At 33.2% G+C, this 16,941-nt stretch overlaps 1 protein-coding gene across 1 annotated transcript; it reads right to left on the bottom strand.

Annotated features, from left to right (window-relative positions):
* Positions 1 to 598: 598 nt before the first annotated feature.
* Positions 599 to 16,424, bottom strand: fws (Conserved oligomeric Golgi complex subunit 5 four way stop). Its single transcript, XM_074174834.1, is given in 12 exon segments — positions 599 to 1,161; positions 1,474 to 1,660; positions 5,440 to 5,628; positions 5,690 to 5,823; positions 13,033 to 13,176; positions 13,238 to 13,311; positions 13,314 to 13,457; positions 13,627 to 13,863; positions 14,730 to 14,890; positions 15,108 to 15,270; positions 15,823 to 16,073; positions 16,212 to 16,424. Coding segments are annotated over 12 exon segments (2,241 nt in total). The 5' UTR covers positions 16,255 to 16,424; the 3' UTR covers positions 599 to 647.
* Positions 16,425 to 16,941: the final 517 nt, after the last annotated feature.

The following is a 16,941-nucleotide window of genomic DNA, read 5'->3' as shown; positions in this document are numbered from 1 at the left end:
GATTTGACACCTTTGGACTTTTTTATGGGGCTATTTTAAGCAAAAGGTGTACGAAACTGAACCTGCTTCAATATTGGATATACGGCAGAGAATAATAAATATTTGTAGAGATCTTGACGTTACCGTGTTCGAAAATGTTCGACGTGAAATATCGAATAGGCTGTTCATATGTCAAGAAGTTCAAGGTAACCATTTCGAGCATCTTCTGAACTGACCTCAAGCTTATTACCTCATATTATGTAGTTAAATGTCAATGTATTCAGGTAATTATTAAAATTTCCGCCATTTTGTAGTAGTTAAAGATATTGACATTATATTCTAGGGTTGTGAAGCATTTGTCAGGAGCTTCAAAATGATGTATCACAAGACCCCCTTTCCAGTCGCTATCTTGAAAGTTTCATCTGTCAATTTCACTTCAAAATAAAGTATTCATGCTTTATTTTCATTATCCCAAATTTCAATTTTTTTTTTCTATTACATCCTTAGCCGCAATGCAACATAACAAAAAAACTCTCTATTGATTATCTTGTAGGTTTTTGATGAAACAGTCAATTATAAATCTTTCTCAATTACATTACATTACAAAGAAACAGTCGGAATAATTTAAAAATATAATTTGGGTTATAACAATCATTCCTACTTTATTTTTAAACAGTTTCCTGTTCTTTCAGTGCTCTTTCTAAAAACTGCGACATCACAGGGTAAACTGGGTCATAATTGACAGAATTCTTCTGCCTCACTATACTCTCATATTTCTGTAGAGCTCCGGCAACCAAATTTAATCTGTCTATCTCACTCGTATGTTCATCCAACCAGGCAGACAGTTTGGGCAAGGACCAACTGGTGTTTTGATGGGGACTGCTCAGTTCCGGTTCGGCATAAGCAAACAGCATCAAAAGTGTGGTACTGTAAGGTACTGAACTACCCAAAGCTTGTCCGGCAACTATTTCTTCTGGAGTGAGCACTATCAGGGATGCAATGGATTTCAACAGGCGATATGGTCGTCCCAGGTCTGACAGTTGGGGACAAATGCTCTTCAAGGAACTTTCCAAGTGTTGGTAATCGGCTTGGAGACGGAACCGGCCACCTTGCGATAATGGGCGTAACAATGAGGTGTGTCGTACAAACAATTCAATTGTTCTCTCCGCAATTTCACTGCATCTGAAAGTACGAATTACTTAATCAATAGTTCAACAACATTTTTGGTAGATTCATGAACAATTTTCAGAAGAAGATACTGTCTCTGTTAGCCATTCATAGATGGCTATCTAGATCAAAAGATGAGATGAGCAAAAAGCAATCATATTTAATGGTCCAAGTAAAAAAAATGGAAGAATAAAAATATTAAAGGAGTAAATCATGAATCATAAGTGAGAACATGGTTATCAAGTAGAATCATTCACTCCAGACTAAATCATTTGGTGTTTGTTCATTGAGAGGCTATCACCGCAATGAAAATCGTGAAATACTCACTTCGTAGACAATACCTCCTTATTCTTGAAAGTTTCGAAGTACGTTCGGTAAACTCTGCTGATAAATTCATTCAATTCTCTCATGTAGGGAGAACATGAAAAACTTTTACTGGAAACTTGTTGTCTAGTCCAGCCCGACTCCAAATGCAGGGTCACAATAATGGTTTCAACAACAGAGATGACCGAAACTGAAATGAATTGAGCCGTTTATTATTTTTTTCAGATCATTCATCCGTTTGCCTAAATTAATTACAGTTGAACAAAATGACTACGAGGTCTGCTGAAAAAATAAGGTGAATTTTAATCTTTCTCAAAAAAATAATTATTTATTCATCAATTTCCGTTTTGTCCCCTTCAAAGTATTCCCCTTCAGATATAATACACTTGTCCCAGCGTTTTTCCAATCCTATAAGCATTTCTGATTTGCACTTTCTGGTGTCCTTGAGCTCTCTCAGTGATTCGGTTTTTATCTCGTCGGAAAACGCCGTCTTCTCACGGGTCTCTTCAGGGAACACGGAAAAAGTCGCAGGGGGTCAAATCTGGTGAATACGGTGGCCAAGGCATGATTGCGGTGTTGTTTTTGGGAAAAAAAATAACGAATAAGCACTGACGAGTGAGCAGGTTTATTATAGTGATGCAAAAGCCATGAATTGTTTTTCCACGATACCGGACGTTTTCTTCGTATTGCTTATCGCAAGTGGCGCATAAGATAATACTCTTTTTTGACTGTATGACCATGCGGCAAGAACTTCTGATGACGACGATTGGACTTTGGTTTCGATGTCATAACCATATCAAATCAAATTTATTCAATTCAGATTAATATAAAATATATATCATTACAGCTCATTTTACAGAACTATAAATTACATCTATGTAGGATCGTGACTATCTAAGCCGAGGTTGTGTTACAGCCACGAATCCATGACATTTGCAAACTGAGATAAACCTACTAATTGGTTCTGGGAAGTCCTAGAAGGACGACCAAAATGATAAGCAGTCTTTTAGCATAATAAGAGCATCAAATACGAAAGAAGATACAGAAACAACAGCTTGTGACATTGTATTAAGTGATTGCAGTATGGTGAATTAGTCAACTATCCAGTATTGTTTCCAATCTGTGGTAGTTGTGATTGATAAATGTTTCCAATTATATTTTCAATTAAGTATAACTTCTGATACATTTTAATGACGGCGGTAAAGAATTGTAGAGTTTTAGTCCAATGTATGTATTTTTGATTGTGAGAGAGTCGGCATTGTGGAACCTTTGCAATCTGAGAAGTGTGTAAACGAGTATTATATATATTCTGAACAGATGTACTCGTAACACTGGCTGTCCATAGTATACAACGAAAAGTATACAGTTTTCTTACACTATATATTTCACTCTCTTCATATAATGCTTGAGTATTATAGCATTTATTCTTTCTAAACATGATTTTATGAGTGACTTTTGGATCATTTCTAAATTACGCAAGGAAGATTTAAATATTCCTCCCATATACCTAATAGGTGTGCTAAAACTACAGGGTGTAACTAAATAAGTGTAAAACATTCAAGGAGGTGACTCCTCATCGGGAAAAAAAAGGATCTTTCATATAAAGGGGGTACATAAAATTTGTATAACAATTTTTTACAAGCACTAAAAAAGTTACAATATTAAAATTAACCTGACGTTTTGTACTACCAAAAAGACACTTGGCCAGAAATTTATTTGGTTTACCCCATGGTTGCAAGGGGTGGAAAACGCAACCCCTAAAATTTATTTCCAATGTAACTTTTTGTCTTATTATTTGTTCACCATTTGAAAATTCATTTCCGATAGCCTGTTTCATTCTAAACAAGAAATGTCTCTTGGATTTTTTGCCCAAAATAAACCAGTTGGCTTACACAAATGAGGAAATGGCTGATATGCATTACGTTTACGATCTGTCGCAGGGGAATGGGTTAGAAGCTTCTAGAAGATATGCTGAAATGTAATCTCAACGGCAGCATCCTTCAAATAGAATATTTGCTCGTCTTCATCAACGATTACGAGAATATGGTTCATTCGACAAAAGAACGCAGGATTGTGGTCACCATCGAGAAGTACGAACACCACAGCTTGAGGAAGCAGTACTTAATTTGATTGAAGAACAACCTACTACCAGTACTAGAAATATTGCTTTCCAGCTAAATGTCGATCATATGACGGTATTTCGAATTTTAAAGGAAGAATTCTTATACCCTTACCATCTGCAACGAGTACAGGCACTGTTACCGCGAGACTTTCCGAACCGTCTTGAATTTTGTAATTGGATGCTGGAAATGATTAGAAGAAATTGTGACTTTCTGAAGACGATAGAATTCACAGACGAATGTAGTTTTTCTCGGGACAACATTATTAATTTTCATAATTACCACAAATGGGCTGATGAAAACCCTCACGCTATTGTCGAAACTAACCATCAAGAACAGTTTTCTCTTAACGTGTGGCTCGGAGTTATTGGGGATGATTCAATTGGCCCTCATTTTCTACCTCCTCGATTAAATGATGAGGCATCGATTAAATGGTGAGTGCATCCAGTACTGCTGGAGGAAGTTCCTTTGGGCGTCAGAAGGGATGTTTTTTATGCATGATGGGGCTCTCGCCCATTTTAGTCAAGTAGCACGTCAGAATTTAACTGAAACATATGCAAATCAGTGGATAGGTCGAGGAGGACCAATAAACTGGCCCGCTCGATCTCCGGATCTCAATTTCACTATTTGGGGCCATTTACAGCATTTGGTTTATCGTACTCCTGTTCGCGATGTAGAGGACTTAGGAAACCGCATCATCGATGCGTGCAGGGTAATCAGGGAGACTCCAGCAATATTTGAGCGAATACGTGGCTCAATGCGCCGACGTCTAGACGCATGCGTAATGTCTGAAGGTAGACATATTGAACATTTACTATGATTTCTACATGTTGTTATTAATAAATTAGTTTTGTTTATTACCCTTTAATCGTTTAATGCTGGTACTAACTACAAAATAACAATAAATCCAGTTCGCATTTATGACAATGTATCTCTGTAGTTGTTCACCTCCTTAAATGTTTTACAATTATTCAGTTACACCCTGTATTTCATAACCAAACAGTAGGCTGCCAACAGTTCCACAATTTTTATACAATTATTACCATTTTTGACTTTCCATCATCAGTTGCAGAAAATTTCAAAACTCATATGCTTATTTTTTGAACAGACCTTATACAATCATGTTGGTTACCTACTTGATAGAACTATTTTACCATACATTATAGTTTTTCAAACTACAAAAAATTTGTTAAAATCGAAGTGCATCACACACCAGGGCAGATCAGACAGTAGCAGGTTGACTATTATGAGTGCTAAGGTTCATTCAATGAATCAACCGCTATTGTGAATGGAATTGATCCCCAATCTGGGACGATGGTATTCACTGCTCAGCATCTGATCCTTTATACGATTCGCACGTTGAACGGTGTGATCTCGTTAATCTTGAACTCTTACCAGTTTAGACTTTTGAGGGTTACATCAGGGGGAAACATCTATTTAACGGAAAACCTAAATTTATCGGTTTTCAACAACTTTCGTCGTTATAAATTTCAGGGAGCTATTTTGGAATTTATTATCTTTTTGAGATATGCCAATTATTATCTATACACATACAACATCTTAATTTTTATTAATTATATAAATTTGCCCAAAATACATTAATTGCGCCTAAAATAAATTATTTATGTCATCTTATTCATCAGTATCATGAAAGAAAACTAGAAAATAATACGGAAATCCAAATCAGACACCAAAAAAAATTCACATAATTGCTGATAATTAAATGGCGGTACTTTCAAAGTTTCCCTCTCAAGTCTCAAAATATAGATGAAGACATATTTTTTTTGAGAGGTTAGAAATTCTGCAGACTTTCAGAACGTAGCGAGTAACATTCAGCATTGATATTTACCTACTAATGGTTGAATTATAGCTGTGACCAAGTTGTCAAGATTTTGCAAACTCTCATTGATAATTGTTTGACATGATTCAGCTAAACTTTCTTTCATATTTGATAACATCCTTTGTATCTGTGTCTTGAGATAATATAACGCATTTGCGAGATTGACATTCTTTTGTTGACCTGCGTTTGGAGTTCCGCCTGAAAATCGACAAAATTAAAATTAAAGAACACCACTAATATTTTTTTAATATTATTATACCTATTACTTGTGCTGCTTCTGGTCCAGTTTCTAATTGTTGCTCCGTCTTAACTGCAAACATTTTTATACTCTTTGAGACGTTTTTGGATATTTGTTCACTCAAATTTTCCTCAATCAAGGCTACACTCAATTCACTGCAATATTTCAAAATTTCAATCTATATACAAAGCCTGTTCAAAAAATGAGGTGAATATTTAAATTTCGCGGGCTACGTATATTCGATTAGCATTTTTTTCATGTTGGTAAACTCGTCTCTCGAACATATGTTCCCAGTTTCAGCTGTGTGTGTTTAGTTTGTTGGTGAGAGGCATAAAAGTTAGAAGTGTTTTTCGTTGATCAAAGAATTTGCATCAAATTTTGTTTGTATAAAAAATGAAATTAAGTGCTCAGAAGCACTTGTAATGTTGACAGTGGCATACGATGATTGTACTGTGAGTCTGAAAAATGATTACAAGTGGTACAGCTTTTCACAGATGGCCGAGAAGATGTGAATGACGACACTCGCTCAGCACATCAACAACTGACAAAAATGTACAGAAAGTGAAGAAAATTGTTATGGAGAATCGTCGAATCACTATTAGAGAAGTTTCCGAAGATGTCGACAAAAAAAGACGCCAAGTTGTTGCCATATGGTCGTACAGTCAATAAGGAATATCATCTTACGGAAAGAACCCAAATTGTTAGGAGTAAATCATTACTATTTCCATACCATCGCAGTTTCATCGGGTGTTCTACAAGGTTCACGTTTGGGACCACTGTTGTTTAACCTGTTGTTTAGCAAAGCGAAGATTTGCTATTTGCCGACAATTTAAAATGTTTTAAAATAATTAAAAGTGAAGCTGATACACCGAGTCTACGAAACGATATAGACTGACTATCTAACTGGTGTTCGCAAAATGGTATGTGTTTGAATGCATTCAAATGCCAAATTCTTCGCTTTAATCAAATACATCATCCACTTTCGATTATAGTATAAATAATCTGACCTTACATTCTGCTATTGAAACCAAAGATCTAGGTGTGATCCTAGACTCCACACACTTAGCTATAAATCACACATTTCCGCTGTAATTCAAAAATCTATGAAAATGCTTGGCTTTATAAAGAAAACCACCCGTGAATTTACCAACATCACTGCTATCAAATCTCTTTATTTTTCCCTGGTTAGATCTCATCTCGACTATTGTTCCTCAGTTTGGTCCCCTCATTACGGTACACAAAAAAAGAAAGTCGAGGCCGTACAGCACAATCTCTTGCGATATATTCCCTTCAAGATGCGTGTATATTTATTTATTTATTTGACACTTTGGTACATTGAGTACATGTGCTAAGTCATAATTAAAAAACAAAAATAAAACTACAGAAGTTGAACAATACAAAAACAATAAATATGGTTCACGTCCACAAACTTTCACAACATAGAAGTATTATATAAATAATCAGAGAAGCTCTAGCAAATACTCTCAAAATGTCATGAAAAAGTGTCGTGCAAGAATTCCTCAAGACTGTAGTAACACTTCTGTAAGAGAAGTTTCTTCACCTCAATTTTAAAAAGTTTATCTGACTCGATTTTCCTAATAGATGCCGGCAAGTTATTATAACAGTTTGTTGTATTAAATAGTGGGGAGCATCTAAAGTGAGCCGTTTTGTGTGAGGGGGTTCTTAACAGTTTCCCATGACGGGTGTCTCTACCATGTATATCCGCATTTGTGACAAATTCAGTTATATTGTTACGGGCAAAAGTGACACACTTCAAGATAAATAAAGAAGGTGCCGTCAATAGGCCCTCTCTTAAGAAAATCGGTCTACAACTATCTTGAAAATCTATATATCTTTATTTGAAATAGGAATTCCTAATATACATACAAATCTTAAAAATTATGATAAATGTGAAAAAATTGTCAATATCGCGAAATATATGAATACATCAATTATAATAGCTACTAGTAATAAAATACAAATAGATAAAAACAATTTTTATATCAATCTGTTAAAAAAATATTCTTCAAAATAAGTGTAAAACAGTGAAACATATGAATGTGTGTGTATAAAGTTAAAAGTATTTTAAAAGCTAAAAAGAAAGAAAAGAAAGTTAAAAGAACGAAAAAAATTAATAAATATCCAGTGACCTTATATGTTTTTTTAGCTGATATTTGAAACTATCGATAGTGACCGAGCATTTAATGTCTTGAGGGAGTTCGTTGAAATCATTCAGTCCCCTGAAAAATAATGATATCATAGAATTTTTAGTTTTGGTTCTAGCTATATGAAATTCATTATTAGTCCTTGTATCATAACGGTGAATTTGATTGTTATAAGTAATAAAAGACTTGAAGTAACTTGGTAATAAATTCTTTGTGATTTTATAAATGAACATCATTGACATATAAAATAGTCTTTGCGTTACACTATACCAATTTAGAGTATTTAGCATAATTTGAATGGGAGTATATCTATTACACATCAAGATTATTCGCATTCCTCGATTTTGTAATTTTTCTAATTTTTGTTTGTTGTTTTTGTCCAAGAGATATAGAAGACTAGAACAGTAATCAAAATGTGGCTGTATAATGCTTCTATATATAGTTATCTTTGAACATAAAGACACTTGAGATGATATCCTAGAAAAAAAAGAAGAGTTTTTTCGAAATTTTTTTGCAAATGTAATCGCTATGAGCGTTCAGTGTTAGTGAGTCATCTATTATGAAACCTAAGTATTTAAACTCGGTTACCCATTCAATCTTGTCATGATCAATGGTAAGTTGTAGAGACTCATAGTCCACATACTTTAATTTATGTTTATTACTGAGAATCATGGCTTTGGTTTTTTTTGTATTTAATTTTAGTTTATTAGTTCCCAGATAGGTTTCATATTTTTTTAATACTTGGTTCATTCGAGTTATTGTTTCGTTAAGATTGTGACCATAACATGCAACCAATGTGTCATCCGCGAATAAATTCAGAAAATCATGACCTTGCACATAATTGAGATCATTCAAATATATTATAAAAAGCAGTGGTCCCAGCACACTGCCTTGAGGTACACCAAAATTATTAATAATTTCGTTTGAATAAGAGTTGCCTATTTTGGTTCTTTGAGATCTATTACTGAGATATTCTTTGAACCAATTCAATACTTTACTCTGAATGCCATAATATTTCAATTTTAGAAGTAAAATTTCTCTGTCGATGGTCTCAAACGCTCTTTTGAAGTCAAGAAATACTGCCACTACATATTTACCATCATCAAGTACCTGCTTCCATTTCGATATTGTTAACTGAAGGGCAGTTTCACATGAATGATGTTCTCTAAAACCAGATTGGTTACCCATAAACAGATCATTCTTACTGAAGTACTGAGTTATTTGTTCGTGCACTATTATTTCTAAGAGTTTCTCTATAGTTGGTAAAGTATTTATGGCCCTATAGTCAGACATTTCTATTGCGTTATTAATTTTAGGAATGGGCATTATAGTACTGAGTTTCAATTGGTTGGGAAAACTACCATTTGCAAGTGAAGTATTTATCAAGTTCAGGAAGACAATTCCACCAGTATAAAACGTTTCTCTCAAAAACCTGACACTAATTACTTCCTCAATACTGCCTTTTTTTTTGAGAGAAAATATAGTAGATCTCAACTTACTTAGGTTTACACTTTCAAATTCAGGAAAACTAGCTACCACTGGTTTAAGATTTTTCTGAGACCACTTTTCTTCAGAGATGATAGAACTAGAGATCCGCTCAATGCTATCAACATAGAACGAATTAAACTTATTGGCAGCATCTTGCTCAGTTTTTACCCTTGATATAGTGCCATCAGTGCTAAAGTTAATGCACTTGAAGTTCATATGCTGCTTCTCACCTTTTGTTAATTTTTTAATAGTTTTCCACATTTCTTTAGGGTCATTTTTATTTGAATCAATTTTATTTTCAAAGTATTGCAATTTTTTTATTTTCAGTAAATTAACAACCTCATTTCGTTTTGATTTATATTTATTCCACAACTCCTCTTTATTGGCATTGGAAGTTTTTCTGAAATCTTTATACAATTTGTCTCTTTGTTTTGAAAATGATTTTATCTCATCATCGTACCAAGGTACCTGATTTTGTTTGTTTTTGATTTCGATAATGGGTGCTATCTCATTTAAAATTAATCTACACTCCGATTCAATATTATGGTAAATCTCATTCACATCAGTGGAGGTTTTCAACCATTCACATTCAATCAGCCTCAGGTTGATACTATGAAAAACCTCATCATTTAATCTCCGTGTGAAAAAAGGTGTAGATATTGCAAAGTCACTATTTTGTATAATAACGGAAATTATTGAATGATCAGTAATCTTAGGCTCATGGTGAACACAAACTTTTAGACCACTCTGATTTGATATCGCATAATCAATCAATGAAGAACTATTAGAGGTTATTCTTGTCGAATCACAAACAAGTTGTTCGATACCAAAAGTCATCATTATATTTTTAACTTTTTTGCCGTGAGTAGTATTACTAAGATAATCTATATTTACGTCACCAATCAAAAGACACTTTTTATTTCTCATGAAGTAGTCCTCACACCATTCTTCAAATTTGTCCAGGAACACATCATGACTTGAATTTGGAGAATGGTAGAGTCCACCTACTAACCATTTAGTGTTATTCAATTCAATTTTGATAAATTGGCACCAGTAATTGGTATCCAGTATATATTTTCCTTTTAACGAATAACTTATATCCCCTCTTACATATATAAGTACTCCTCCAGTATGTCTGCTGTTAGAATCACATCTAACGATAGAATACCCTGAAATGACAATTTCGCTATCAAGAACACTATCTGTACATCTGGCTTCACTTAATATTACCATTGATGGATAATAACAAAATATTTCTCTAATTATTTGATCTTTGTGGGCTAGAAAACTCTCAGCATTCATGTAAATGATGTCAGCCTTGTATACTATATTAGGACTTTCAGTCAGTTTTTTTGTTTATTTATAGCATCAACAATTGTGGGAATATTATTTATATACCTAATAATTTTATTTTGACCACTATTCTTGTATTCTTCTAATTTTCTTTTAACATTGAGAAAATAGTCCCTTTGTATTTTAGTTTGATCAGCAAATATTTTGACACTTTGTACTTTTAAAAACTTCTTATTTCTTAGGACTACTAACGCTTCTTCCGGGGATGAGAAACACACCTTGATGGGCCTATTCTTGCTTTGATCAAATTTACCTAGTCTATATGTGCTAATATTTGTAGTATCTACAGGAACATCTGCAAGCAGGTCCCTTATAGTGTTTTTGTCGTCAGCAGTTCTATTTGAATGTGAATTTTGTTTAGATTCATTAATATTGAGAACGATTACATTCGAAGCTCTTTTCTGTCTTTCGCAGACTTCAGCCATAATTTGTTCGGTGGAACCTAATGGAAGGATATCAGATTTGTCAGCTGGGACTGGATTATTTTTCAACTGTACCAAGTAATCCTTCACTTCTTTCAACTCCCTCATCATTTCAGGAACTTTCCAAAAACCAGTTTCACAGTTTTCACAGAGAAAAATTAGCTTTCTTTTCTTGAGTGCAAGACACTTAATTTCTGAAGCAGTCAAGCTACCACAGGGTCCACATAACAATGTTCTACAAGAGTCACAGGGAAAGAGTACTTGACTATATTAAAAATTAGTCCCAGCAATCTTTTCTGAGCAACAAAAACTCGTGGAAATTCCCTTGCACATCCCCAAGAAATGATATTAAAGCTGATGTGAGAATAAGCCATAGAAAAATAGACATTCATCAATCCAAAATTATCTAGAATGTTTTTCAATTGTTTGATTGAGTAATATGCGGAATTGAGTTTGTTGCAGACCTTCTGAATATGACCGCTCCAGGTCAAATTTTCGTCTAAAGACGTTCCTAAAAACAAGACTTCGCTGGAAGATCGAATACCATTTATTGTGAAAGAGTCACTGCTGAAATTTTTCCTAATAAATGATTTCATTGAAACAGATTTAGATTTATTCAGAATAAGTTTGTTACGTTGACACCAAGCACTGAATTTATCTATTATTTCATTTATTTTGTCTGACAACTCAAATTCGTTTTTGTCGGCCACAGTAATTGCAGTGTCATCCGCAAACATGGTTATGTGACACTCAGAAAAGAATTCAGACAGGTCATTTATGAAATTGAGGAACAGCAATGGTCCCAGGACAGAACCTTGAGGCACTCCTAGTTTTACATCTTTGGGACTTGACAAAATTCCATTGCAGCTAACTATTAGACTACGGTTTTCCATATATGATATCACCCTATACTGCATTGGAATGTATTTTGAACATACCTTCTCTTGAGGCTCGCAGAAAACATGGAGATTTAATATTTCTATTCAAAATTATCATCGGACTGAGTATCAGCCCCGAGTTTCTCTAAAACATCTTTACATGTCCCCAGTCGTTCAACTAGACAGGTGCAAACGTTTTACGTTTCATTTCACAGATTCAATTATTCATACAACAGATTTATTCCCAGAACTCTTTGATTGGCTAACTCTTTGAATAACCTTCAAATCTTTAATATATCAGTTTCCCGCTTTAAAAACCATATTCTTCAACTCGCCATCTAATATTCTCTGCTTGTTGTATTGTGTCTATAGTGTTGCTTGCCTATAAGAATTATATTACATAGTTCATATTGTTATACATTTCAATTTTTCCTAAATAACCTACTTGTTATCTTACTTTGAAATTGTATTATGCTTATAATTTACTTTTAATCCACTGTATTGCATGAAGTACTACATAGCACTGTACTACTTATATCTGAATTGGGCTTGCCCGTGTATATAAATAAATCATCTTGAAGTTAAGCGCTGGTTGAGAAAAGCAATACGAAGAAAACGTCCGGTAGTGTGGAAACACAATACACACCTGCTCATTCGTAATTTTTTGTCCAAAAACAACACCGTAATCATGCCTCAGCCATCATATTCGCCAGATTTATGCCCTGCCACTTTTTCCTGTTTCCAAGATTGAATAAACCCATGAAAGGCGGCGTTTTGCGACGATTGAGGAGACAAAACCAAATCACTGAGAGAGTTCAAGGACATACCAAAAAGTGCATATCAGAACAGCTTTGAGGATTGAAAAAAACGCTGGCACACGTGTATTATATCTGAGGGGGGGCTACTTTGGAGAGGGCAAAATCTAAATTCATTGAATAAATAAATATTTAATGGGAAAAATTAAAATTCACCCTATTTTTTTTAAACAGACTTTGTATAACAACTTTTCCCGAACCGTAAGCAATAAACTAACGAAAAAATCAACAAATATCATTTACCTTGTGATCACACGAATCAAAGAATCAATCTGATCATGTGAAGGTGAACCATTCTCACCTACAAACATTGCCTGAGTTGGATCCAGCATCCTTGTTAATGAAGTAGATAAATAGGAGTTTTCAAGCCTTCTCAAAACATTTCGACTACAACATAAACAACCCACGCATTAGAACTACAATAAAAACTGAGCATCGCCCAACTTACTCAAAGGAAAATGAAGTATAATTGATTTTCTTAGTTAACTCGAAAAAACTTTTCAACAACTTTGGATAGTCGTCTCTTCTAGCATCTGTTGAACAGCTGATGAAGACTTTTGAATTTCTTCTTGTAATAATTTTCCGAACTCGTTCCAAAATTTCGAAGCAATACCGAATTCTCCGTTGGAAAAATGTACGTTATTCATTGTAATCTGAAGGAATTTTACCTGAAAAAACATATTTCTCAAGTTCACAAGCTAGGAGTAGGATTTATTTTCTTATGCACAATAAACACACTTCTAAAAGAAGTATGTATCCATTCACACTCTGTTCGTTCAGTCTAATTTCGCAGCTCCGAAGGTTGAGATAGTTAGGTAAGTTTCAACACAATCTTACTTGTTTACAAATTTGAAAGAAATCTTCCGAGAATACTTTCTCCACTTCAATCCATATTTTGTTCCTGAATCCTTGAGATGAAGGTATATTCACGTGGCCTGGTACATTTTTTGCCTTTGTAGAAAAACTTCCAGCAGTGGCTCCAAGTGCCGATTGCAAACTTTCTCGGCATTCATATAAGTTTTGTTCTACGAAACTGTCGAGGACTGATTCGACTGTACCCAAATTGATAAAAATCTGAAAATCAAACTCTACTTTATGAAGCCCCTCTTTTTTGTCAATTCAAAAAAACACTCTTGGTAACTATATGGGATGACAATGAAATTGATGTTTACGGAGGACCATGCGCCATGTATAACGAAAATGATTGGCCAGGATTCGGTGTTAATACACAGGGCATTTCATAAAACTCCCACTCCAGAACTGGACAGCACATTTCAATATTGCAAATGCTAGTGAATTAACAAGAATGATTATTTCAACTCAACATAAGAGTCAAATTCAATTTTTCAATATTGAAATTGGCAGTGCTGCTCAAAAATTGTTTTCAAAAGAAACAACTTTGGTAAGCAGATTTATTTTTGAAATATATCCTGTCAATACAATTTTTTTTTTTGTGTAAGCACTGTCGATTGCTATATTAGCCTCGTTTTCTGGGTAGGTTATATTGATAACTTTTTGAGCCACCTAGGGAAGTATCATGTTTATTCACAGTCCTATTAGACATTATACAAGAAAAATATTTGGTCGATGGTGAAATTGAACCTTGGGACATGTACTATATGAACTGATTCAGTAATCCCACCTATTGGATTAAGTATTTGAAGTCAACACAAAAATGTGTAAGCTCCTAATATTGCTAACTTGACGGGCTTCATGTAAATATTTTGAAACAAAATAGTAATTGTGATATAATATTCTAATATTGTGAAAAATGAAGAATAAAATAAAGAATAAATGGAGTTTCAATAATATTTCTGGAGGTCACTTGTAAAGTATTTGACCAAATACAAAATTCACAAATATTACTGAGATATTTGATAATAAGTATAGATGGGATTAAAATTATTGCTCATTACGAACTTGATTTCTTGATTCAATACCTGAAGTGCTGTGGTAGTCTGGGTTGTGTTTTCGTTAATAACCCCTTGATTTAGGGAACCAGTTGCCAATTGTATAACTTTCTGTTGATGTATCCTTATATTCCTCAGTTCAGAAGTAACAGCATCTATGTCTTTTAGTTCTGGATCAGAGGCAAGATGCTCTAAAAATTGAAAGCGATGAGAAAGATTTAGGTATAGCAGGTCATAAAAAATACAGATATGATAAAGATAATTGCAATTACTTTAAAATTCATTGATCCAAAACAGTTACAAAAATCTGGATATTTTTTGTAATACGTTTATTCTAACTCTAATTATTTTTGTAGAACTTTATAAACTTCATAACTTGGACAGAGTCGAAAGTAAATATTTTCTCACCCAGTTCTTGCAACAATGTTGCTTTATGAACAGGATCATTTGTATTAGATAATCTTTTACTCAATTGTTGTAGTCTGTTTACTTGTCGGAGAATATGACTAGCCAAATGTAGTCGACTTAATACTTTTGTGTGCATTTCTAGCTCATTATAAGGAAGTGTAATCTGAAAAATACATAGTACAATATATTATATTTGCAACTACTTTCATATGAACATTGAGTTACATGAAAATCAAAATGTGTTTTCCCTGTAATTCAAAATCATATGAATGAAATTATTTCGAAGACTTTCTCCTTTTATGTAATTCAATCTTCATATGAAAGTGTTGTTTATGTATGATCTACATATCTTTGTTATGAGTTTTTATTGTAGTAATTTTCTTTTTTATCTTCAGAAGATTCCCTCATTTTTTCATGACTAAGACGTAGAAAACCATAAAGATTTCTTCCCAAAAAGTAACGTCTACCTGAATATATCCTTTTCATTTTACTTTATGAACATTTCTGCAAACTGTTTAGTTAAAAATTGCATAATAAAGGTACTATTAAGATCATTGGCTTACGAAAATGTGCACAAAAACATTCTATATTGAACTATAAAGGTTATTGATTAGTACTAATTACCAATAACTTTCAAGAACATTCCCTAGTTTTACTGTTGTTATTTTCATATTCATTGAATCATTAAAACCCTCAGAACATATTTAATGTTTACCTGTGCCTTTAGACGTTCAGCATTTGCAAATAAATTTCGGACATGTGTATTCATTGTATTCAAAACATTTTCCAATTTTGTTGCATGACTAGCTTGTTGTAAAAGATCTTCATGTTTGTCCAATACCTGTTTATGAAGTTGCTGGCTTAGCAAATCAATCCCCTCTGCAAGTTTTTTGACTTGATCTTTAATTGCTAAGGAAGTGTTCAGTGTGCTTTTGGAATCCGAATTCAAAAATCCACTGTAGAATTCTAGAAAAGAACCATAGTAAGTAAAACACTTTTCAAAAATATGGGAAACTTGTAAATTACTGAAAACACAAATTGATAAATTCAGAAGACAATTACAAAGCTTTTTTTTATTCAGTACATATTCTAATCAAAACATACCATCATTTTTTAATCTATCTACATTTTCCTCCCAATTTTCCATTTTTGTGTAAATTAAAATGAATTTTCAGAAAATTAAATTTATATGAAATGATAAAAATAAACATATATCAAAGACTAGTTATATCTACTTAGTACCACAGAAAATCTTTTTTCCTCTGTGCCTTTAAAAAATGTTAACCCTTGATTTTTACTTATGTAAACATAACCACATTTTGAAAAGCTTTTCTCCGTCAGTGTTGCCAGAAAAAAATATTTTCAAAATGTAATATATCCAATGAAAACGTACAATTTACCTAGTAGATAATGTATTTATTACAAACATTTTAATAATAATAATAAAAATGTCTATTCACTGTGAATACATTGAATATATACATATATAACATCGCTATAAATTACACTCATTCCTGAAAAGTGAAATGGAAGGGAATAAGCGAAAACAATACAATAGTTGTGTATGTGATATGAATAATAATAATAAATTTGTAACTAAATAAATAAGTAAATGAGGACACATATCTCTTGATAAAAACATGAGGACATTATAGACAAGATAAATGCCATAGGTAGAGTAACAGCATCAATATATCACAATTAATATTCAACAACAATTTCGGTAGTTAGAGGTAGCTAAAGGTAGAAATCATCTCTCCATTAGGGTGTATATATATATATATAATATATATATATATATATATATATATATATATATATATATATATATATC

Source organism: Leptinotarsa decemlineata, unplaced genomic scaffold, assembly GCF_025532065.1.
Source record: "Leptinotarsa decemlineata unplaced genomic scaffold, Ldec_3_MD MMD2_tig00000882_RagTag_RagTag, whole genome shotgun sequence".
NCBI classification, from domain to species: Eukaryota; Metazoa; Arthropoda; class Insecta; order Coleoptera; family Chrysomelidae; genus Leptinotarsa; species Leptinotarsa decemlineata.
The sequence above is the reverse complement of the archived record's forward strand: the minus strand, read 5'-3'. Positions and strand labels throughout refer to the sequence as shown.